The following is a 24,524-nucleotide window of genomic DNA, read 5'->3' as shown; positions in this document are numbered from 1 at the left end:
ATTTGCCATGGCCAAAGAGAAAGGGGGAGGAGGGGGGCTTGTTTCACTCAGTGGATTCAGCAGCAGCCACTCCTTGGGGCAGGTCTCTGCTGTACTGCAGGGCTGGATGGGAAGTGTGGCTGGATTCCCAAAGCAAACCAATAGTGTAGGCACAGCAATCCCTGCTAGTTCCTTTTCTTTTACAGCTGAAACTCAGGATGATCCAAAATCCCAAGCACCCCATACAATCCCTGTATCAGCAGCCACATGGTGAACCTGTATGGAGCTCAAGATCCACATTAGATACCTCAACACAGCATGAGTCCAGAAGTGATTGTAAATCCAAGTTAAAAGATGTAGAATTCAAGTTTTTCCTTTTTAGTCTAAAAGGAAATTCTTAAACTGATTTATGCTTAAACGCTTTTGGAAATAAGTTCAACAAGTATTTTTTGAAATTAACTGTGGTTTATGCCTTACTTGAATAGGTGTCTCCTTACCCAAGCCATACACTCCTTTATATTTTCCACAGTGGCAGTAGTACTCTGTAGATTTCCAAGGAAAAAGCTGAGAAAAAATAAGTGGAAGAGTAGTGCTGTATAAATTCTTTCTGCTTCTCTGGTGAGTTGAGTGTGCTGAGATGGTTACTGAATCAGACATGCACAACATTGTTGCACAGGAATGGACAAGAATGCATGTGTGGAAGAAAGTGGAGGGTGGTGCTGGGCTGGTTTGATCTAAACTTGCGCTGTGTAGCTGTAGCCTAAGTTTCCTAAGAGCTAAAATCTTGAAACTAAACAAGTCTAGGACAATCCACTGCCGAGTGGAGCAGCTGTGTTCCTCTTGTCCCTTTTCAGCCTTGCTGTTGCTGCTTGCCTTGTAGAGGACTTCATGTTTCTCTTGGCTTGCTTACATGTTGTACCTCAGCTAATTAAAAAAAAATGGCTTCTTCTCTGTCTGCTACTTTGCAGGATCTTGCATTTGTGTGAGTTGAGTTGGGCAATCCAATGGAAGATTACCTACACCAAATAATTAACAGTTTTCTGTTGGATTAGATTGTTGCACTAACCCTTTTTGTGGTGACACAGTTCCTAGTTCTGGTACACAGGCAGGGAAGAATGGGGTTGTTCTTTCAGGGAATGGCTTGTATTTATGTTGATTTAGCTATAGCTCCAGAAATACTTCAAAACAGGAATTTTCTTGTGGTTGGGATGTCTGATTGTGTCAGCTTTAGGATTATTTTGTTTGTGCATGGCATTTGGTATTTACTAGATGTAAGGATTACAAACTGAAATGTCTAGTTTTCTAATCTAGTTTGGCAATTCCTATATTTATTTGAAATACAAATACAAATAACAAGTAATGCAACAAAACTCTGCAGGACATTTTTAGACACTGATTTGAAGCCTTAGCAGTGAGTCCTGTCAAAATGTGTACTTTTAAACTATATATCTAAGCTTGCTAATGCAGTGATGTAACAGGCCTGAGGAGTTTGCAGCTAAACAAATTACAGCTTGTGAGCAGGGGTGTGTAGTGTGAGATGAGGTGGAGGTGAGGGAAGCTGGTAGGAAAATCCCACCCTATAGGGGGACTTTGTGGACAAGAGACAAAACATACCCATGGGTTGTCTCCCCGTTCTGAATATTCTTTCTTCTTCCCTGTGTCTAGGATTGAGTAGTACCTTTCCCCACAGACTCCACACCTTACCTGTAGGACAGCATGGCTAAAGAACTATTCTTCTGTGAAGAAAATGTTAGGGAAATTTGGATATTTCCCTCATTAAAATAATATAGAGTAATATTTTCATTAAATTTTTTAGCTACCAAACAGCAGAAATTGGAATTCACTGTGTCAGCAATTTACCAATACCTTTATTGTAAATTTTTGGAATCTCCATATTTTCTCATACTGTCCTGTGAAGGAAAATAGTTTTAAGGAAAGTAGCTTTGATGAACTTTGAACTGTTGAAGATGCTGGAGTGACTTAAGTATAAAACAAAGTATTAACTTTTCCTAAGACTTACTTGGCTTTTCCTTTGGGAATGTGAAACCAAATGGTCAGCTTAGGTGAGGCATAAAAAGGCCCTAGTAGTTGTGTATTCTAAAACAGTAATACATTGTGCACAGTCAGCTGACTTTTCTTAAGTCAGATGAGTAGCATCTGGAAACAGATCTCTTACCTTCATTTTTTCTGCAGAGGAAATACTTAGAAGATAGATTATTTTAATTTGATAAAGGTTGGTGTGCTGATTCAGGGCTTCCAGTGTGAGCCTGAACTTCGCAATAGAAGGCAGTGTCTTGTTTAAGTCTTTCATCTTGCAAGATGTGCTTTTGTTCCGTATGATCTATCCTTCATTTCTTACTTAGTTTGAACTAGTAATGAGTAGTTGTGATCTCTGATTTTTTTTTTTTCCACACACTGGATTAGACGTAATTTGAAATAAACATGGAGGAATTGGCATAGTTGAATGATTTCTGTAAAGTGTAGAAAGCTGGGGGAAAAAAGGTAAGGGTGGATAACAAATTCTTGTGTTTTCATGTAGTGGTAAGAAAAAACCAAAAAACACTTTGAATCAGCTAGATCCATGGCAAGAGAGGGCTTTTACGTATATGAAATGGTTTCCATATCAGAATATCAAAACTCTTAATATTTTTGTAAGTCACCTAAACACTGTCTTCTATCATACAAGAGGGAACATAGTCATGTCCTCTTCCTTCTGGCTGTTTCAGTAGTCCCCTGGCACTTGTTAGTCCAGCAGTGCACCTTAATGTAAGAGCTTTTCCTGCAGCATGCAGCAGTGGCTTTGGGAGTGATGGAACAGAAGCAGGCAGCCTTGGCAAGGTGCCTTTTTGAGCACTGCAGAGTTGGCCTGTTTCCTGCTATTAACTACAGCCAGAGCAGCCATTACTTCCTCTGCAGAGTTGGGAAATTGGTTTGTGACTCAAGTGAGAGCAGGAGAAGGAATTGCATTGTGTGCAAAGGACTGGAAGTTGGTTAGACATGAAGTGGATTTTGTGCTGTGGAAAGTGCTGGGCTTAGAATCGCTTGAAACTTCATTTTTGATGTTCTTTCACTGTGGAAACTGATCACTTCCAGTCTGATTGATGCTAAAACTGTAAGCATTACTGTTAGGCAGCTATGGACTATATAGAGGAGATTTTGGAATGGTAGCTGTGTTTAGAGGTGGGTGTAACCTAGTATGTGACACCCCAGTATTACATACCCAAGACAAACACATCTCTACTAGAAAAAAAGTAACATTTGCTTTATTATCATATTTTAATAACAGTGCCTTTCAACAGTTGCCATGTGTGTTAAGAAGAATTGGTTTGGTTTTTTTTCAGAACTATGACACCAAAGACAACTTTATTACAATGCATATAGAAAGAAAGGATTTATACTCTCTAACCATCCTGGGTGTTCTTGCAGTTTTCTTCCTTCCTGTCAGGGATTTCTATTCTTATGTGAATGATTGTCATCTTAAACTGATGCTAAAATAACAAAGGCTAACAGTGAATTTGATCTTCTCAAAATTGTTCTGTTTCTTCAGTATGTCACCAGTTGTAGATATGGGCTCAGTCCAAAGCCACCTTGGCAAGGTAGAGGGGTACGAATGTTTCTGCAGGGAGGTATTTTATTGTGTTAATTTCAAAGGGATGTGTTAAGGTCTGAAGTTTTTCATTTGCATGTGTTCTAGAACAGCCAGCCAGGAAAATGAGACTTGTGGGGCACATCATCTTGAACATACGTGCATGTCATCATATCTGAAAATGCCAGAAAGCATTGCCAGATTTTTAATTGTTGTAAGAATTCTCAGGAGTGACCATCTGGATGATAAACAATGTAAAAAGGGACAAAAGCAAGATGAAAGAAGTGTTTCCATACATCCTAGTTGAGAAATGAAAATTAGCCTAACATTTCACAAGACAATCTAGCTGGCTGGGGGTTTCTGTGTCACTTTTCCAACAATCCCTCTTCCAGTGCTGTGTCACCTAAGAAAGTTTTGCTGGCACATTTGTCTGAGCAGTTGTGTTGTGAATTGGGTCTGCATACTGATGTAGTTTTAAACCAGTGTGTTCTTGGTGGCAGGTGTTTTTTTTAGACTTCATCAGCCCTCCGAGTCAGGAAACAGTGTGGCTGCACAAACAGTTCTTTGGCACTTAAATCAGAAGGGCAAACTGTGTGTTGAAGTGGGAGAGATTAGAAGATAGCCCAAGTGTTGATGTGAAAAACTTTATTTTATGGAACTGACGGCTATGCTTGCTTTCCCAGATTTGTGATCAGAGAAGTACCATTATCACTTGTTCTTTAAGCAATTGACTTTGTCCACCTTTTCTCAAGTCTGGTAGTTGTCCATTTGTGAATGATGGGTAGTTGATTCTCAGTGATTGTGAATGTGAGACAGACTGGTAACGCTGAACCTTGACCAGTATTGAGATGGTCTTCCAGTGTGCAGACCTGTGTTTGGATTGATAGGGATTTCTAGAAGTACCAGTGTCCATGGACAAGTCACTTTATTTTCTTATTTTTATAAACTCTTACATGTGAATTTTGGTGAAATACCAGTTTTAGGAATTACAGTTTCCTTTTGTATCTGCCCTTTACTGCATAGAAAGAGTGGAATGAAGAGCAGAACAGCAACAAAAAGAATGTCACTACTGAAATGATAAATTATTTTTTATTTCCTTGTATTGTAAATAATTAACATGTACAATTTCATAAAAATCTGTAGTGGTGTCCTTATAATGATTATTCTTTGAATGGTAGAGCTTATATGATTTCCATCTCTCTAAAAATCTAGTGCATTTTAGGATTAAAAGTGTGATAAAATGCCTTTTTATTTGTTAAAAATTAAGCAAGTTGAAGCAGAATGTGTTAGAGCTCTGACAACTTGAGCAGAATACCTGACAGCAAAGATATTCTGCTTATGTTGTTAGAGGAACCCTGCTTGAATTGCACTAATTAATTGTGTTAACTTGTAGGAAACCTTTCTTATTATACAGAAAGGTTTTCTTGCTCTGTACTTCAATATAGGGCAGGTATTGAGCTGGGGACTCTTACTGTGTTTGTTACCCATCTTGACACATCTGTGAGTAAAGCATGGAAGAACAGATATTGGAAGAGACACACTAGTGATTTGATCCTTTTTGTTAAGATGTGAAGTAAAAAAGACTAGGTATGCCAGTGCTCTTGATTTTTTAGGTGAGAAGGGAGTTGGACTCCACTGACAAAGTTATTATGGTCAAAGATTTTGTTCACCCTAATAGTTGTAACACCCATGAAATAATATGCTCAAAATCCATGCTATCAAATCCTGTTTCTTGGCAATTTCTGTCTAAAGAATAATTAGATCTGGTAGGGAAAAACAGCAGTCAGAAGATCAATAAATATTTCCCTTGAGTTCTAAGAACTTGATTTGAAAGTATCCTCTAGGTGTCATGTCAGTTGTCTTGTTGTGTTGATACAGTGCTGGGGAACTTTGAGGGGGATGATTTCCTTTTAATTGAAGTTTTTTCAAGGACAGAAGAAGAAGTCTTTTGTAAAAAGCTGTGTAAGTGTTCTCTTTAGTTGTTCAAAATATACAGCTATGAATTGTTTGACAAGCAATTTAGAAATAGAGCATAGACAGAGCTGTTGGAGCACAATGCAAAGGTGATTCTCGTTACAGGTCCTTTTGATATGCTCACTGTCACAACGCTGGGCATTCCCAGTCCCCGGGAAGGCATAAAGGGGTTTAAGTCAACTCAAGCCCATTGCTCTCTTCAAAACTCTTTTGGCTAATCATTCTGTTTTTATCCTCTAGGTTGGGCTGAGCCCTGGTTACACTCCCCCATGCTGGTTTAGTTACCTCGGGGAGACATTCAGGCTCTTGCTGCTCTCCTGGACAAACATTTACACATGCAAGTGATTCACTCAGCTGAGAATCAAACAGTCTCCTAAGTGTTACAAACCTTTATCTTAAAAGCCACCTTTTGGTCTCTTTTGTCATAGAATGGTTTGAGTTGGAAGGGACCTTAAAGATCATCTCATTTTACCCTCCCTGCTATGGGCAGGGACACTTTCTGCTAGACCAGGCTCCTCAAAGCCCCGTCCAATTTGCCCTTAAACACTTCCAGGGATGAGGCAGCCACAGATTCTTTAGGCAGCCTGTGCCGGTGCTTCATCACCTAATAATCAAGAATTGCCTCCTAATATCTAAAGCAAACCTACCCTCTTTCAGTTTAAAGCCATTCCCCCTTATCCTGTCACTACGTGCCCTTGTAAATACTCACCATCTTTCTTGTAGTCTCCTTTCAGGTACTAAAAGGCTGCAGTTAGGTCACCTGAAAGTCTTTTCCACGCTGAATAGTCCCAATTCTCTCAGCCTTTCCTTATGGAAGGGGTGCTCCACCCCTCTAGTCATCACATGATAAGGTCAACTTGCTTAGCCACAGTTGTGGTCAGTCACTTCCCGTATTTTCCTAGAGCTTCACAGGCACGTCATGTTTGCTCATTTCTGCTGATCCATCGCATGGAGAAAAGAGCTGTGAGTACATAGAATCTGGAGTTTGGGGCATTTGCATCAATGTTAGAATTGTTTAACATCTGTCTTTGGTTGAAGTAGTAACTACAAGTATATTTCTTCCCAGGTTTGTGCCCTGACCTTAGAGATGGAATATTTTCATCTTTGCTAGCTGTATACTTTATATAACACAGAGTGATATGATACAGAGAGAGATCAGCCTAGGAGGGATCTGTGGTCTGATGACTGTGTCAGTATTTGGGTTCCGTATCCAAGTAACTATCCTTGAATGGTGAGGTAAAAGGGTATCTTCACCATTAATTTGTCTTACTATGAGAAGTGCCAGAATCCCTTTGTGCTTCTAGTGTGAAAAGTCAAGCTGCTTCTTCCAAGGTTCTTGTTATGCTCCAGATAGTACTGTGAAGGTCTTGAATTAATGAATAGATTATTTTGGTTTCCCCACCCCCAATAAAAGTTACTTGCTTTGACATCTGAATGGTTGACCTAACTGCTGAAATTGCTGATGTCCTGACATTATGCTTACTTCCTGGTAAAATCAGGATTTGTTTAAAAGTATAATTTGAGACACTCAAGATGGTAAATGGATGACAAGTCCTAATTTATAATGCCTTCTTCCTTGCTTTTCAGTAAAAAGAGCATATTGCTTTGCTTTCTGTCTTATGTATGAAACAAAATAAAAACATGGTTTCATCTGTTGGCCAGACAGGTGACACAGGTACAAAACTGCTACTTCAGCTAGTTTGGGCAAGGCAATTTTCAGTTTTAGTACTGATTGTTTTAAGTGATATATTTATGTTGGATAAAACATTTAATGAGGATTTTTTTGACATTGCAGATGGGTCTCACATCACGCACCTTAACACAACAGTGGGCTAAACCTTTGCATCAGATTTTTATTGCTTAGAATTTGTCCTTCCTTATTAATAATACATCTGACCCTTAAGTCTTAAATGTTTCTTTGAGACTGTCTTGTGAATTTTTTGTCAAGTCATGCAGTGGAAGGAGGGCACTTCAAGGAAAAAAGAATGTTTTACTCCAAATCTGTAAGGATCTTTTTGGAAGTACAAGCTTGGAACAGGAACTCAGTTTGGCTGAAGTGACTTTTGCTAGTGAAAGTAGACATAAATTTGTCCCAAATTATTACCATTTCAAAAAACAATCTGTTAAGCATCTTAGAGACTTGTTTAAACTTCACAGCTAAAACATTTGAAACAAATCTGTGTATTATGGAAAAGAAAGATCCTCTGGTGTTGTGGTCTTGCTGTGAGATGGATACAGTTTGGTGTGAGCACACAATTTAAAGTAGGGTTCTTTTATATTGGTTATACCTCTTCTCTCTGACACAAAGACCTGAATGGTCCATCCAAATATAATTGGGACAAGATGATTGAAATTGCTTTGGGTCTGGGGACTGAGGTGCCTGTGAAGAAAGATGTGGTGTGAAGGCAGTGTACTTGGCAAACATGCCGGAACAAGAAACAGTAACAGGAAGTGTTTGCAGAGAAACTCTTGCTAGATAAGGAGTTGCTTCCCTCATGAAGGAAATTGGAGATTAGAACTGATGGGAGCACAGGTTTTGTGATGAAACTTGCAAACTGAACAAGGAGACTCAAATGGGAAACAAGTTTGAAGGCAAAGCAGGCAAGTGAGTGGTTACAGTGGTATTCAAAATTGCAGTCAGAGAAACTACATGACAGTAGGAGAAATCCGTGGTTTGGAAACTAACTGGAATATCTGGGGGGATCAGTTCTATGGGGGGATGGATGGGAAGTGAGAATTTGGGGCAAAGCAAGCTGGTCTCACCCTCATATGCTATTCCACCATGTCAGGTGTTACTTAGGTGCCAAGGGATGAAGTTTGCTTTTGATTATCTGCAAGTATTAATATAAAATTCTGTTATGAGTAGCAGCAGCAAATGACCTAAACTTAGAAATTGACAAAATCATGTTTGGAATTTTGTCTTCTTTGTTGTGTATTTGTTTTCAGCTACTACATTTTAAATTACTTAATTGCTTGCTACCTTTTTGTCAGCCTCCTTAAAGTACATGATGTTCTGCTCTGGAAATGTAACTTGCAGTATGGTGGAGAGGACAATTTGTAGGATGCCTTTTTTGTGATTACAAAAATTTGTGACAATTGAAGCAGAACATTGCTGGAAGAAAAAATGTTAGTCTGGTGATTTAAATTGAACTGCTCAGAAATTGCCTTTAATTGCATGTTTTTGCATTTTCTGAGTGCCCAGACTTTGGTTGATAGGATCAGTTTTGTGAAAGAGCTGAATACTTAGATCCACAAATGAAGTCAATCAGAGCAGCATGAGCAACTGAGAAATCATGGTGTCTCAAAAGTGGCATCTAGAATTCCTTTGTCAACACTTATCTCTGGGTTTCCCTCCCCTATATGGGAGATCAGTAGAATATTCACTGATTTCCTGTGGTGTTATCAAAATTAATTATGACTGTGAAGGACTTAGATATTACTGTGATAAGCACAATACATAAAACTCAAGAAGAAATTAACAGTGGTGTGTTTTATGCAAGGATTTCAGTATACCAACCCATGGATTACACACTAAACAATGTAAAAGAAAATACAGTCCTCAGTCACTGCTTGTTAAATGAGTGCTGTACCTTCTATGCACATTAGGTATCTGTTGTGGGGAAAAATAATGTTTGTTTGTGTAATTGAAGACAGTATGTGTGTGGGGTAGTAGATCAGTGCTACAGACATCCTTAGTTGTGGCTTTTTCTAACCTTTGTGTGCTTGGCTTTGTGGCTGCAATAGTTTTCTCTTAATGTAGCTTTTGAATGTAATATTGAATACCTACATTCTTACTAAATAAAGTATGTGCACATAGGGACTGTGCTGGATGCATCAACACTATTTACTATCTAGGTTTTGAAAAATGTAGATGTAGGGGAAACCAGGAGTGCTGGAATGATAACTAATTACTTGGGTGACCTAATACTCTTGTCTTTGAATAGTAGTCCATGGATAAATTTACCATGAAGATAATGTGTATTCTGTCAGTGAGACCAAGGAATTTTACCTAAATACCTGGGGGAGTTGCTCTTATACCTTATTCTCCCTTTTACTTGTTTCATGAATATGTAAATTGGCATGTCCCCGTTGTTATTGTACTCAGCTACTCTGGAAATTGGCTTATTCCATTCTTGGAATTCAGTTTGCATTCTTTTGACAGCGCAGCTTTCAATGTTTATAGTTCATATTTTATGAGGTGCCTTGCAGGCTTTTTTATATGGTTAAGGATATCTTCATATATATAAAAAAAGTAATATATTACTTTTGGACATTAAGTGTTGGGCCTTCTGTTCCTGGATGAGGAGCAGACTCACAGGGTGAAGTGCATTCTTAGTTCTGTGGTCAGACAGGATGCCCTGCTTTGAGTTGAGATTTTTCTTAGTATAAAGTAGGAGGGGAGCACTAGTGAGCCTGGCTGAGCCTGCAGTGGCAGAGGCAGCTGGTTGTTATGATCATGAAATTATTTTTTGTGAGCTTCAGATTCCTTGCACCAACCACACTGTTCTAGAAAGCAGAGCCATGTAAATCTTGTCTTTCTGTGTTGTGGGGCAGCTTTCTTTCCTATGTCATGCCTTTTTCTTCAATGAAGGTTGTTGTTAATAACAGAAGAGGCCATCCCGAGTTCTCCTGCTAGTGTTACTATGTGTTCTTGTTCCACTGACTCAGACAGCATTCAGGAATATCCTGTAGACTCAGAGTTAAACTTTAACTCTCCTTTGTCTGGCGTGCAGTCTGTTGCTTCTTATTCCCAGTGAGACAAAGTTTCGGTAAGTATATCTTAAAAATCCTTTTAAGGTTCGAAGTAGCTTTTTTTCCACAAAGCTAGACTCATACTCGACTCAGGACCTACAGGGGATTACCCTTTGTATCCCTGACAGCTTTCTGCACCTGCATCTTTCTGTGAAGGCCTGTCTTGTTGGATGACTACATCCACCAGGAAAACAAAAAGATGATGTGTGAGGCCCATTTTCAGTTGTTTCTTTAGAGCTTAACAATGAAAGCTTACAACTTCTTTCCCCACTTTGTTACTTTGCTTTCCAGACAGGATTTGCCTTTACCATATATTAAATTTCTTCTTTGATCTCTTTCCAAATTTCCTTGTGGTCAGAGAACCAGGCCTTGGGTCCTGTCTCTCCTCTACAACTGTCAAACCTATAAAAGCACTTTCCACTTCTAGCATGAAGAACTTGATCTTTAATTTTTAATGACTAAAAGAACTTGTCAGACGATCTTGATAATGCAAAAGAAAGACAGGATCTTGCCCAGTGAACCTACATATCTAGTTTGAGATATGAAACAGGGTATTGTGGAGCAAGCATCCTACTGTTACAGCTGGGCATAACAATAAGTAACTTAAGAGCCCAGGCATACTGCAGGAGAAGGCCCCAGAGAGTCTCAGGGATAATTGAGTTTGAAAGGGACCTTTAAAAGGCATCTGGACCAGCCTTCTAGGTAGACAGGCCGACATGAAAGCTGGAGCCAGCTCTGAAGTTAGATCAGGTTGCTTGGGGTGTTTGAAGTCAGGTTTTGAATATATCCAAGGATGAAGCTGCCACAGCCTCTCAGTGTGTCACAAAGTTAGACCACCCTCATGAAGTGGGTGGTCCAAATATATGGTCACAATGTGTTAGTGTGGTGTATCAGTTGCTGGGCTCTTGTCTAGCTCAGTGCGCTCTAAAGCAGAGCTGCATGTGTGTGATCCTCTCCTTTGTGTGAGGCACAAACCCTTCTCATATTCGGAGCCTGTCCTTCTAAAGGAGCCTTTATCCGTTCACCACAGTACCTCAGGCATGCGAACTATCCAGCTGCCAATTGAGGAGAGATTATGGGTTGAAGTCATGGTAAGTGCAGGTAGAAATAACTTGCTATTGACTGGAAATTTTTGAAATGTGCATGTTCATATCCTGCTTCCTTTTGTTTTTCTGTCAATCTTCCCAGGATCATTCTGGCCTAAGACTGAAATGGTTCTTTGTGCACTCCTCCTTACATGCTTGGGACTAAAGGTGAGGCAGGATTCTGAAAGTGCATGCCCTTTGTGGATGCTTTGAGTTGAATAAGTTCAGTGGTTGAAGGCAGAAAGGATTCTGTACATGTAAACTGCATGTCTTATTGCTTGTAATTGTTAGTCCTGCTCGAACAACTCTGGCAACTGGGCCTTTGTAGCAGTTTTGCTGCAAATTTTTCTTAACCTAAGAGAGTGGAAGCCACTGGAGAATGTATTACCTGCATAGGACAGGAGTTGGAGAAACAGAAATGGTTTGGTTTGGTTTTACAGTCTGATTGGTTTGGTTTTACAAAGCTGGAGGCTGGGCTGGCATAGTGACCACTGATTTGTAAATGCATAAAGAATACCCACCTCACTATAGATAATTCTAGTCTCAAAACAGCACTATCTTGACAATTTAAACTGTTGAGATCCTTGCTGTCCTTGCTGTGATCCAGGTTTCTCTGTTGCAGTTGACACCTGGATTCATCAGATCCTGTGGTGAGCTTGTTCAGCTTGCAACACCTTCAAGAAATTGAATTCCACAGAAGAACAGAAGAGTTTCCTGCTGGTGTGGGAAGCTTACCAGCTCACCAGTGGGTCTGTGTATGAGTGATAGGGAGTGGGTGATACTACATGCCACTGTAGGATTGCATGGAGCTGGAGAGTAAAACTGTTGGCAGCAACAGGATTTAAGTCAAAATTGTCTTAGAACCACAACCTTATGTGAGTGCTTTCTTCAGCACGGGAATTTCTAAAGAGGTGCTCATTTCTTCCCCTTTCTTGCTTAGGTCTTCCGAGGTTCATAGCATGCTGTCAGACCCTTTCCTTTCAGAGATTTTAATCTTTTTAAGTTGTTAGAGGCAGAGTCTAGGAATGAATGTAAATTGCAATTCAGTAACTAAGAACAGATCAAGAGTGGCATTCTGTAATGAAATTCCATTGTTGCTGTAAAATGGAAGAACTTGAAGAAAAGTGTAATCTGCAGATATTTAAAGGTGATTCTTTGAGTAATCTGTGGAAAAGCTAAATGAACTAAGGAGATTTATCATACCTGAAGTGGTAAAGCTTTTGTTTCTCTTCTCTGCCATTGACTTGTTTATGACGAGAGCTGTAGACCCTTAGTGGTTTTTATTTCTTTGTTAATTGGGCAGGTGATTATTTCAGACAAGAGAGCTTCAGAACTTGTAGTGTAGACGAAATGTTTATAAAGATCCTTACCAGCTTGTCGGGATTGGTAAGCACAGAATTACCCTTACAGTCTAGAGATTAGTGGTAAATTGGCTGATCTCTTAACTGTGTTGCCTTCAAAGGTCAAAACAAGCTGACCAGTGGGAAGGATGTCCCTTCTACTTGCTTTAGCGTGGTGTCTGTGAGTACGGTACTACCACTACATGATTTTTGTATTTGATTGGACTGGTTGGAAGGACTGTGTAATAATGAGGAACATTTTCTTTCAAGAAGAAAGTGTGTTAATTAGGGAGCATACTAAGTAAGTATCTTAATTAGTTAACATGTTTTTGTGACTAGGTGGAAGCTTTTGCATCCAGATCAGGTGCAAAATAATACTGCAGTGTTATATCTGTGCTGTCATTACAGTATGGGCAGGGAGCTTGTGTACAGCTATTGCAGTGTAGTTTTAACCCTCTAAAGTCAGAAAGTGGAGACAAGCTCAGTGAGTTTGCTTGCAGAGGTGTAGGAAAAATGGAGTTTTTCATTCTCTACCTTTGATTTGTGTATGGTTGTATGTTAATGTCTGTCAAAACTAAGAAATTTTGGGTTACAGCTTTTTTTAGAACAACTTTTTTAGGGGACTGAAGGTGTTCGTGGGGGAAAATACTGTACTCACAATGACACTTGAACTGTTGTATACTGTATGTTCAAGTACAAGTTTTTCTCTTACACATTAAAACAACAGACTCTCCTAATTGATAGGAATTGATATTATTTCTGCAAGCTTTAGAGTCACTTTTAATGCAATTTTACCCAAAATACCACTGTGAAATTCCTTCTTTTAAGAAGTATTCCAAAATAAGTGCTTCCAATTCATGAATCAAATGCAGTTTTGACGAGGAAGGCCTGAGACTGCAGTGACAGGTCAAAACAATAATCTCAGGGGATCTTTCCAGTCCCCAGAATTCAGGCTCAGCTAAATATATTTAGGAAAAATTGGGAAGGAGAGGGAGTTGGATAGAATTTATTAAAAATTTCTGACAGTGTAGACATTCTTTTAGGTGTCTTTTCTGTTATTGGAGACAGATATGAAGGATCTGTGTCTTCATTACAAATTGAAACTTGCATTGGATGCTTCTCCACTTTGCTTCAGCACTTTGCTTAAGAAAATAAACGGCATCTCCTGGTGTCAGAAGGTGTTGTTTGGTAGCATAGAGAGATGAGGTGCATTATGGTAGGCATTTTAAAGGTATTTGGTAGGTTTTGATATTACAAGAAAAAAATCTGATTAATCTCAGATGGGAGGAGAACCTGTTATGGGTTGCTTGAAACCCTTGGGATTTCTTTCTGCTTTTGGAAAGACATTTTCAATCAGCCTTTTTTGTTTTCAGGTGTATCTTTAACTTTTTATTCTTCACCTGCTATTCAGAATGAACAGAAACAGCACATGTAAAACATGGGAAAGACTGATTGAGTCTGAGTTAAGAGTGGAGTTAGTTTATGGTAAGGTTAGTTTACATATATTTAGTAATTCTGCGTTAATAGTGGGACTTGACCTTACAGGTTTTTTACAGCCGTAATGATTTTATGATTCTGTTCTTGTTCTGTAAAATTGAATTAGGATGAAATTGTTTAGTGTTTATGACTTTCTGCATTTGAGTTGGGGAAGGGATTCCAGAACTTGCTGTTTCTAAGGCTCTTGGTGTTGGTAGGCTCTGGATAGATGATACAGGACAGATACCTGCCACAGGTGGGTGTTCTTTCAGTTGAAGATGCCTTAGACTTCTAAAACACTGTCAGTCATGCTTATTTGACCCAGGAGTGTTCTGAGATCACCTTGTGGAACTATTGTACAAAAGTCCTAATGAAATACAAGAGGCTCACCTAAACCATGTAGAAACTAAAATATCATGTCTGGCTTATAAACAGATGTCTGCTTTTGAAGTGCGATCTGTGCTGAGCAGTGGGTTTAGGTAAAGGTTTCATCATAAGGGCTTGCAAAATCTACAGCTCCTGGTTTCCAAAATACATTTTTTTCAGAATACAGTGGCATAGTACTGTTCTAGAGAGATCAGTTTTGTCTCTGCTCTGTGTGATTTCCTTGGTACTGCTGAGCTGTGGAAGTGTATTTTGGTGGGAGAGCCTTTCTAGTTAAGTTTTTGTGGAGAAGTAGGGTGAGGTCATATTAAATACATAGGGTTGAATGTTAGCACTTGTTAATTTGGTTTGAAAAAGCTAGTGGGCAGGATAAGAAGGGAGAGAATTTGAACTTAAAACACCCAGCACAGAACTGTTGGAAAAATCTGTTTCTGTGGACACTAGAGTAAAAAATAACTTGGTAATACTAGATACCAAAGAGGCTTTTACATGCCAGTGACATTTTGGAGGAATTGTGACAACTTAATGATCAGACTAATAAACTGTGGCTGTTAGGTGATAAGTGATATAGGAAAAATTCCTGTGCAACTTCAAAGGGGGAAGTTCAGTTTGGTGTATAAATTTGTGGTTCTCTAAAATTTCAGTGCTTAGCTGCCTTTCACAGGTTAAGTTCTGGTTCAAATAAAATTGCATTTGAAGTATGATACTTTATCTAGCATACAGCTGCCACAAGCAGCCACTTCTCAGAAGAGGATTTAACTTCAGTGACTGCCTCTGTCTTTGGCAAAACCCCCAGGAATTGCCAATTGCTCCAAAATACTTACATATTTCAATGGAGTTGTGTTTTTCAAAGAAGGTTTGAAAAAAAAAGTTGGAAAAAAAAAGTTTATCACCCAATTTCTGGAAATTTTATGTTGTTTATAGTTGGGTTATAAGATAGATACATAAAGTTAAATTAATATAGCAGCAAGCTTTTGAGATATAGAGTAGTATTTCATGAATATTAATTCTACTTCTGTTAATTATTCCTTAATTCTGACACAGTCTTGGCAGAATGTATATTTGAAGTATGCTGAGTTTTGAAAATTGTAGAGATTTAGTTGTGAGGGAATGTATAACTTGTTATTGCAGTAATCTGCTATTTAGGTTTGGGATATCTCCCTGCTGAGCTTTAAGCTTGCTTTAACATGGCAATTAGGGTGAAACACATTTAATTCCCTGCAAGTAAACTGTAAGTAATTATTAAACAATTTATAATGATTTAATGCAAATATTATGCAGTGTCTTGTGGGTGACAGATATTGGGAGGACAAATGAAATAGGAATGCACTGATTTGAGAGCAGGAGTGAGTCCAGGCTTGTGGAAAAATTCAGTGATGTCTGTGAGAACAACTGATGAATTGTGAAGAGCAAGTAGCAGGATGTAATATCATCAAAATACGAGGAAAGGTTTGTGTGGTAGAGGGCTTGCCTGTTTCTCCCAGCTGACTGAGTTGAATTCATTATAGCCTGCTTGCTGAGTGACTGTTCATTTGGGAAACGTTAGCAGCTCCATGGATGGGTGGATGAATAAATTTGTATAACAAAGTTCTGAGAGCTGGAGACTTTCAGGGTAGTCTACAGATCTCTGAGGAAAAATCTGGGTAATATATCTGGAAGTTCCCAGACCCTGCTAGCTTCTGTTGGAAATGTGGTGGGAGCTGGTGTATGTTTTATGCTAGTGAAATTTGATTCAGATTTTATTTTTTGTGGTGCTGCATACATGATGACCAACCACTTATATGCTGGTATGTCTGTTAGAAAAAGTATTCCACATACTGGATCTGTCTGAATACTGAAGCACTTTTCCTGCTTTGTTTTACTTATGTATTTCAGAGAGCTGGTGTTCGTTGGGGGTTTTGCTAAAGACAGAGGTAGTCACAGCTGAGGCCACAGAGTGAGGATTTTTTTGCATAGTTACCCATGTTGTACATGGAATTACGTGTACATTAACTGTGTTGTCGTGTTTGGGAAATTCTCATAGCCACACAATTCTCAGACAAATTCTGTGAAATAGACACAGGAAGTCAATTTGAAAGATGCACCTTTTGCGCCTCATTCCTGCTCTTTTGATCTGTTTGGCCAGAAATGGATTTACTAGGTCATGAGCTTCCATGGGTAGCAAGGCAGTGTATCAGCTGTTTCCAGGCACAGTGAAAAGCTTGATCTTTTATAAATTTATTTAATATTACTAAGGTTTAATCTTTTGTTAAAAGTGCCTGATGTTTGCTAAAGCAAGATATATAAAGCATCTGAAAATATTTTTGATGTCCTTGCAATCTTTGAGTTTTTAGACTTACATTCTGAAACTACATTCTTTCTGTGAAAGCATTTGCATTGTTTCAACGAAAAGTACACTTGTTTGTAACATGCAAACTGGACATGAGCTATTGCTTTGCAGTAGTTACTAATCTGCTGATGAATGAGTCTTGTAGAGATTGGAAAGGATTTGTGTAGGTTGCAAATAGAATATAATGAGTTTCAAAAATGTAAGCAATTTAAAATACTGCTTGGATGTGAATTAAAATGCTCAGAAGCCACACACAGTTGCTTGAAATCTCGATCCTTTTTAGCCATCCATAATGCCGTCATTGTGGGGTTTTTTTCCCCAGAGTATGTTTGTCCACCCTAAAATTGTACTAAATCAGGTTTCTGAGAGACATCTGTCATCCTGAGTATCTTACGATATGAATAAGCTCTGCTGTGCTGGAGGTTAGTGTCTCAGGAACTTTCTAAGGATGTAGATGCACATTTTCTGATCTCACAGGTAACATCAGTAGTCATCTCTGCCTCTTTCTTCTGTCTTTAGTACAGTTTAATGCTCTGTCTGTTTTCTGTGGTTTTCACAGGTTCATGTGATGGCTTCTACCTTTTGGGTCAAAATAATCCTTTTTAGCAGAGACCAGCTGCTTTGCATTTTAAGCTTGCCTGCTGTTCTTCGGGAGTGAAAAGCAGGAGGAGGGGCTAGGCCAACTGATGAATAATCATGCATTTACCCACTCAGTTCTATCATGTGCTGCTTTGAGCTCTTTTTGAGAGAAACTTGAGGCACTGACTTTGAGGTGTAATTGGTAAGGTTTATTCCCAGGTGATTACAGTTCACATTGCAAAAATTCCTTTTGTACTTTGTCTGAATACTGTGATGTTTGGTGTCTAATGTTATAGGTGTACCATGTTCCATTTTGGAGAATTTTGTCTTGCAGAGGAAGAACAAAGATAGCTGGAACTGAGTGAAAGAATAGGTCTCGTTGAAGAGCAGGGTTTACATGTGTTTTTACTGTGTGATATTCCAACCCATGAGTCTTTATGTCTTAGAACCAAAGAATACCCAAATATTCTGTGATAAACTAAAAAATTGTTCCTCAGGCTCTAGTAAAGTGGTTGTTATATGATGAGTTATATGAAAGTTCACAGTATTGGATAAGCTTGAATTTTCCTTTCCTGGCTTACATTATTGGTGTTTCAAAGGACTGTATAGCTGTCGCTTTGCTGTGTCTGCAATGTCATGGGTATCCACTGAAAATGTCAACGAATGGATTAACTTGTTATTTGTCAAGGTATTTCTGTATGATCTGAGTGTCTGCCTTCTGTGTGTTTGTGAGGTCAGTTCATTGTCCACAGGCAACAGTGATTGTAACCTGCTTTGCTGTTCTGGGATCAGGATGACCCTATAACTGCAAAGAAAAGAGGGTTCATCTCAGCTGTGTGCAGTTTTGTGTGCCACACTGTGGAAAAGGTCACTTGGTTTGTTCAGCCTGGGGAACAGGAGGCTGAGGGAAGACCTTGAGTGGTCTGTAGCTTCCTCATGAGGGGAAGCAGAGTGGCAGGCATTGAGCTCTTCTCTGTGCTGACCAGTGACAGGACTCAAGGGAATGGCCTGAAGCTGAGTCAGGGGAGGTTTAGGTTGAATATTAGAAAATTTTTCACACAGAGGGTGTTTGGGCATTGGAACAGGCTCCCCAGGGAAGCCTGACAGAGTTCAAGAAGTATTTGGATGATGCTGCTGGGTACGTGGTGTGGTTATTTGGGCTGTTCTGTACACTGATAGGGGTTGGACATGATGAGCCTTGTGGGTCCCTTTCAACTTAGCACAATCTATGATTTAAAAAAAAAAAATTACCTCTTAACCACTATGTAACATCTCTGTAGTCTTTTTTTCCTTATTCTTCTTTACATTCATGAATCAGTTCTTTGGAAAAAAATTACCCGTACACATTAGTATCTTCTGTGTTACTGCTTTCAGCACATTACAGTGAATAAATATTACTTTATCAGCCCACTTGGCAATAATGACCATTAACCTGATTCTTAACTGATGGGTCTCAGATGGAATGCTGAATGCACGCTTGTTCCAAAATGGCAGAATCTGCCCCTCCTTTTTACTGTAATAAAACTGCTTCTGTTTGCAGCACTGTGTTGCTGGGAGACTGCAGCTAATTTTTATGGTGCATATCAGTAGTAGTGATTCAAATTATACATTTCATTTAGTAGCTCTTCTTTCTGTTTGTAAACTGCCTTCTGTAGGGGGAGAGAAATTTTGTTCTGGGGAGAACAGTATCCAGACCAGAGAATATGACTGAATCTGAAACAAAAGCTCAGACTGTTCTGTTGATAGCATCGTTGTACTTCCAAAGTCACTTCAGGGGGGATGGTGACCTGGCTAAATTTACACCAGTCTGATAGTCAGGTCTAACACAGGTACTCAGAAGAATTCCAGATGAGACAAACACATCTCCTCAAACTGCTGTTTTTCTTTTTCAGAATCCATGGTGCAAAACTTCAGCATGTGGCGTGACTTTAAAGCAAAAGAACAAAATAGACTGAGAGATTATGAATTGGAAAACTGTCGTTTTGGTTCACAACACAGATAACGGTGGCAATTTGGGGCTATGTAGAAAATGCAGCCCTTTTTAGAATGATTGTTGCACAGCTTGCATGTGGATCAGGATGTGCATGCAATTACATTGGCAAAAAGTGGGTGTAATTGGGCATGCACCTAAATGGAAAGATACATGTGTAAAGTGGAATCTGACTAAAAAGTAAAAAAATCCTCTGCTTGCTGAATCTGTACTCCTTTTCTGGCTAAAGGAAATGGTAGTCCATTTTGTGCTGTTCACAGTCTGCTTAGGTTTGAAGCAGTGTCTTGTTTTTAATCTTGCTTGAGATGCCTCTCTAAAATGGGGTGTGTGTGTGTCTGGAGCCTGCTTGCTTAAACACGCGAGTCATGTCAGCTGCAATGCGGCAGTGCTTGGTGCTAATGAGGTGAGCAGCCAGAGCACCCGTCTGCTTATGTTTGCTCATCTCTGTGCAATTATGGCTGTGGGGATTGGAAAAAAGGATTTGTATTGGATGTGGCTCTGTTTTGGCCTTTCCAGAGTGTGGTTCTGTGTTCTCCTGAGGACTAGGCAGTGCATTTCAACTTCCATTTTGGGAGTTAGGTGGTTGCTTCATTATGTTTAATGCAAAGTCTAAAATTCATCCCAGTTGGGAGAAGAAAAGAAAAAAGGGAAGTACAGAGGGGGAAACCCCCCCCTTCTTCTCTCGCCCCTCCCTCCCAATTCTCCCCTAATTAATTCTAATGCACCTTGAAATGAAATATGTCGCTTGGCAATCAGTGCCTTCATGCAGAGTAGATACAAGTCTGTATTTGTAATGTAGCATCTTTGGACTGCAGTAATCAGGTAATAAAATTTGGTTAGATCTCACAAGTTACAGGTGGCCTTTGGTAGGCATAAAATGCAGATACACTGTGATTTCTCAGCTCACTTTTTTTTTTTTTTTAACCCTTAAGGTGCTGATAGCAGTGTGAGCTGAGTTTTTTTGCTGAAGTCATAAATTTTTGCTTTGAACATAAGGCAAATAAAGTAGATATCAAACTTTTTTGTCTTTTCCTGTCCTCAGATGCCAGATTGTCTCCATTGAACTTGATGCCTTCCTGTCCAATCCTGTCATATGCCTATTCCCGCAGCTCGTCTTTCAGTGTTTCTTTTTCAGACAATTAGCCTGTAAAACTATAGGTCATGATTAAGTAATATATTGATCTTAGTGGCAAAGCTGGCTTTCCTTCTAGTTCCTGCCTTTGTCACAGGGTGCTTCCCTGTTAGCTGACAAAATTATTTGTGACTACTAAATTTAATACTATTCAGATTGTTGAAATGACCTGTGAAAAATACTGCTGGTTTTTTGTGTTTTTTTAAGGATCATATCTAGTCTCTGTTACTTTGGCAATATGTTGTGTAACGTGATGCCACAAACAGAGGGATCAATACAGCTGGGACTGGGAAAGGTATGAACTGTATCCTGTAGGCGAGAACCAGCAGTGGGAGGCAGGAACCTCCTGAGCTGTTGATACAGTAGTGTGCAGCTTACACCCATAGAAAGGGGTGGAGCGTCAACCTTTAACCAAATGTCCATCGCCCTGGGAAGGAGCCCAAGACTGTGTGCCCTATTAAGTCTGGTTTTTGCTTGGTCCTAGTTTTAAGTGAGTTAAGAGTGACATGGGTGAAACAGCACAGCTGACAAGATGCGTGCTAGGGAGACTTGTGCTGTTTTAACACTCACTGTTGAAGTCTGGTATCTCTGATCACAGATAGTGCAATATTTCTATGCCTGTTTACCTTCTCCTGGAGACCTTATGACTTAAGACTGGGATGTTTTCTCTCTTTCTTCTTTAGGTCTCCGGGTGAAAGGGGAGCTCATTACTGCTTACCCACAAGTGGTGGTTGTGCGTGTGCCAACACCTTGGGTCCAGAGTGACAGCGACATCACAGTCCTTCGCCACCTAGAGAAGATGGGCTGTCGATTGATGAATCGTCCTCAAGCCATCCTCAACTGTGTCAACAAGTTCTGGACATTTCAAGAACTTGCTGGCCATGGTGTGCCTCTTCCAGACACTTTTTCATATGGTAAGGTTGTTGGATCAAAGAGGTAGCATAGTTGCCTAGGCAACTTGTGCTCTTGCAGTGCAAAAGATGTAAGTTTTGGAAATCCATAGAAGTTTAAGTAGCAATGAGGCGAGTTCCACAACTAAGTGTTGAGTAACCAAAAAGGAAGTTGAAGTCATGACACCCAGATTCTGGTTTTGTCTTTGCTGATTAGCTTTTAATGCTTTGAAAAGAGTACTTGAACTGTACCTCAGCCTTCCAAGCAACTGACGTGGGCTGTTAGTGCTATAATACTTTCTGTTCTTTTCCAATTGCCTAATACAGCAGACAAGAGCTTGGGGTACTAAATGCTGTAAGTACTACAGAAAACTAGACTTACAACCTGAAAGTAGATTAAACTCCTATAGGAATAAAAGTGTCTGCAAATACATTAGTTTTTATGAAAGGACAAGAGTAGCAAGGAGTATGAGCCCTTGTGTTTACCTTTTAACAATAGTTTAGGCTTTGTTTCCCACCAAAACAGTTAATTATAGTTTATTGTGCCTGCCTCTGGAATCTCTGGTATCTCTGGTTCCTGACAGAATGCTAGGTTAGAGGAACACGTTTGTCTGAGCTACCTTGATGCTATTTCTGCTTTTGATTACAATCTGTTAAAGAACTGTAGATACCTCTCAACCTTCTGTTCCTTCTGGGAATACCAGTGCTTTCCTCCCGTTTGTGTGATTGCATCAATAAGTTTTTATAACAGGAACGTGACAAAATGAGAAAAAAAATTGACAAAACCATGGCTTTCTGTCAATTACTATGAATTACTATTTCCATCAATCACCATGAAAACAGTTTGAGAAGAAACATACCCTTTCTTTATACATGTGGCTGCTCTAACTTGTTGAGAAAGGAATGAGATTTTAATTTTTTGGGGGAAGGGGAGAGCATGAATGATGCTTAATAATTGTAGAATATGCCAGTTTGATCATTACTCCCTCCCACTTCTGTTGGTGTCTGCCTCTGGAATTTGACAGAAGCATGACTTTCTTTTCTTTTTGTTTTTTTAAACCACAAGTATCAAGTTATCAGTGAGAGCTGACTTGGCCAAGTAAAGCAGGGTGTGCTGGATGACATGTGTTACTCCATGCCATGCATTAAACTCCATGGCATGGTCGTGATGGCTGCTGCTGGCTTTGTGGCTTTGTGTCTTGACTTGACTTCTGCACTTACTACACGATGTGTTAGAGGGGGCTCGCCCCTTTGTCTGCTGACTTTTCTCTTCTGTATTTCTTGTGCTGTGGTCAGCCTCCTTTGAATTGAACTCAAGTAACCTTGAAGTATCAACCATAATTGTGTGAATGGCCATTAAGAGTTACACTCTAAGGTCCTTAGAGATGCAATGAGATTAAAAGGTTGAAGTACTACTTCAGGATATAGAGAGAATGAGATAGAGGAGACTTAAGCCTTTGGAAGGGAGGAGGTGGACTGACCAGGTCTGGGTTGTTGGTGCTCTGTGGATTATGCCTTGTCATTGTTCCATGTTGCTTTCCTGGTTAGTGGTTTGGATGGAACTGTTACTAGTGTTATGTGTCTTCTGTTTTCCTGTTAGACATTTGAAAAGATGGAAGTTGATAAAGTAAAAGGGATAAAATGGAACAAGATGGTAGAATTGGGGCATTTGGATTTGGAAGATTAGATTGAGCCTTTTGGGATTGTGATCAAGAGGCCTTTGTCAATTTGTGTCTTCAGTTTAAGAGGAAGTAGGTCTTAATATCCCACACGTCACAAACGCCTTCAAAGTCTGATCATGCTCCATGACCAAGGTCCTCCTAACGGATGATTTCTCTGCATTATCTAAGCTGTAAGGGTGGGAGGAATGTATGGCAATTACATCCCAAATTTGGCCACAGGAGACTGGTGGCACATAATGTTGTTGGTTTTCTTTTTGCCAGGTGGTCATGAGAATTTTTCCAAAATGATTGATGAGGCGGAAGTGCTGGAGTTCCCTATGGTGGTGAAGAACACGCGGGGTCATCGAGGTGGGTGTGAGGTCAGGGGTGAGGGCAAGGAGTATTTTAAGCAGCACTCCCAAGATTTTGTCTCATCAAGGAATGACAGTTAAGAAGATCTGTTAGGTGTTGGACTTCTTTCCAATACATCTAAATTCTACCACCCATGAATGCTGAATGTTGAATAGGCTGCAGCACTGGGAAACAGTTTTAGTAGAACCCAGTCTTGCAAAGGCAGGGGGCAAAGCGTTCAAAATTATGGTGCATTGGTGACTTCTATGGGGAAAGCTTTGAACTGGAATAATGGGAGGTCTGGACTTTGTGAAGTTGAAAGAAGCCTACATGGATTTTAGGGATGTTTTTAAATAGGCCTAAAAATGAAATCTCAGTTCATTCAGTGACTTCTTTCCTACTCAACTTCGTCTATAATTAGGATTCCGATTTAATTAAAATCTTATGTATTGTTTGTAAAACCGAATCTCTGTTTTTCAGAAAAATATCTCTGACAGTGTCAGTGATATTACTGCAGGTTTAGATTAAATTGCTCTGTTTTTACTGTTTTGTTTTAAGTGTTGAATATAAAACAAACATCAACTTAATTTAGTGTTAAATAGTGGTTACTAAAGGAAACCATGTTTAAATCAATTTCAGATATTATTTGCACAGGAAGTTGCTCTGTTTTTAATATATTTTAAAACAAATTTAATAAATACCAGGTCTATAAAGAGACTAAAAATGAAGTTAAGGCAAAAGCCAGGAGTTACTTCAAACAAAATCATAACTAGAGGACACCATTTCTTTCTTTCTATCCGTCAGTTTGCTCTTACTCTGCTGCTCCTCTTCTGCTGGCATGAGTGCTTCTGTAGCTATGTAGTAAATAGATTCAGGAACTGATGTCAAATGGATCTAGATAGGTTATTTTTACTCCAATTAATTTTTTACATGACTTAGCACTTACTTGCACAAATGCTCGTGTTGAAATAATGGAAGAGAGCAAAACGCTGGGGCTGAGGAAGATCAGACCTGCT

General features: G+C 39.4%; 1 protein-coding gene across 4 annotated transcripts in view; it reads left to right on the top strand.

Annotated features, from left to right (window-relative positions):
• RIMKLB (ribosomal modification protein rimK like family member B) overlaps positions 1-24,524 on the top strand; it is a 50,593-nt gene that overhangs the window by 10,927 nt on the left and 15,142 nt on the right. For all 4 annotated transcript variants that reach the window (XM_030958447.1, XM_030958616.1, XM_030958532.1 and 1 more), the window contains exons 4-5: positions 21,290-21,520; positions 23,440-23,526. In XM_030958447.1, the coding sequence (XP_030814307.1) occupies positions 21,290-21,520; positions 23,440-23,526 (318 nt within the window). The remainder of the gene's footprint in view (positions 1-21,289; positions 21,521-23,439; positions 23,527-24,524) is intronic.

This window comes from Camarhynchus parvulus, chromosome 1, assembly GCF_901933205.1.
Source record: "Camarhynchus parvulus chromosome 1, STF_HiC, whole genome shotgun sequence".
In the NCBI taxonomy this organism is placed as follows: Eukaryota; Metazoa; Chordata; class Aves; order Passeriformes; family Thraupidae; genus Camarhynchus; species Camarhynchus parvulus.
Note: the sequence above shows the minus strand (reverse complement) of the source record. Positions and strands in the feature narration are given on the sequence as shown.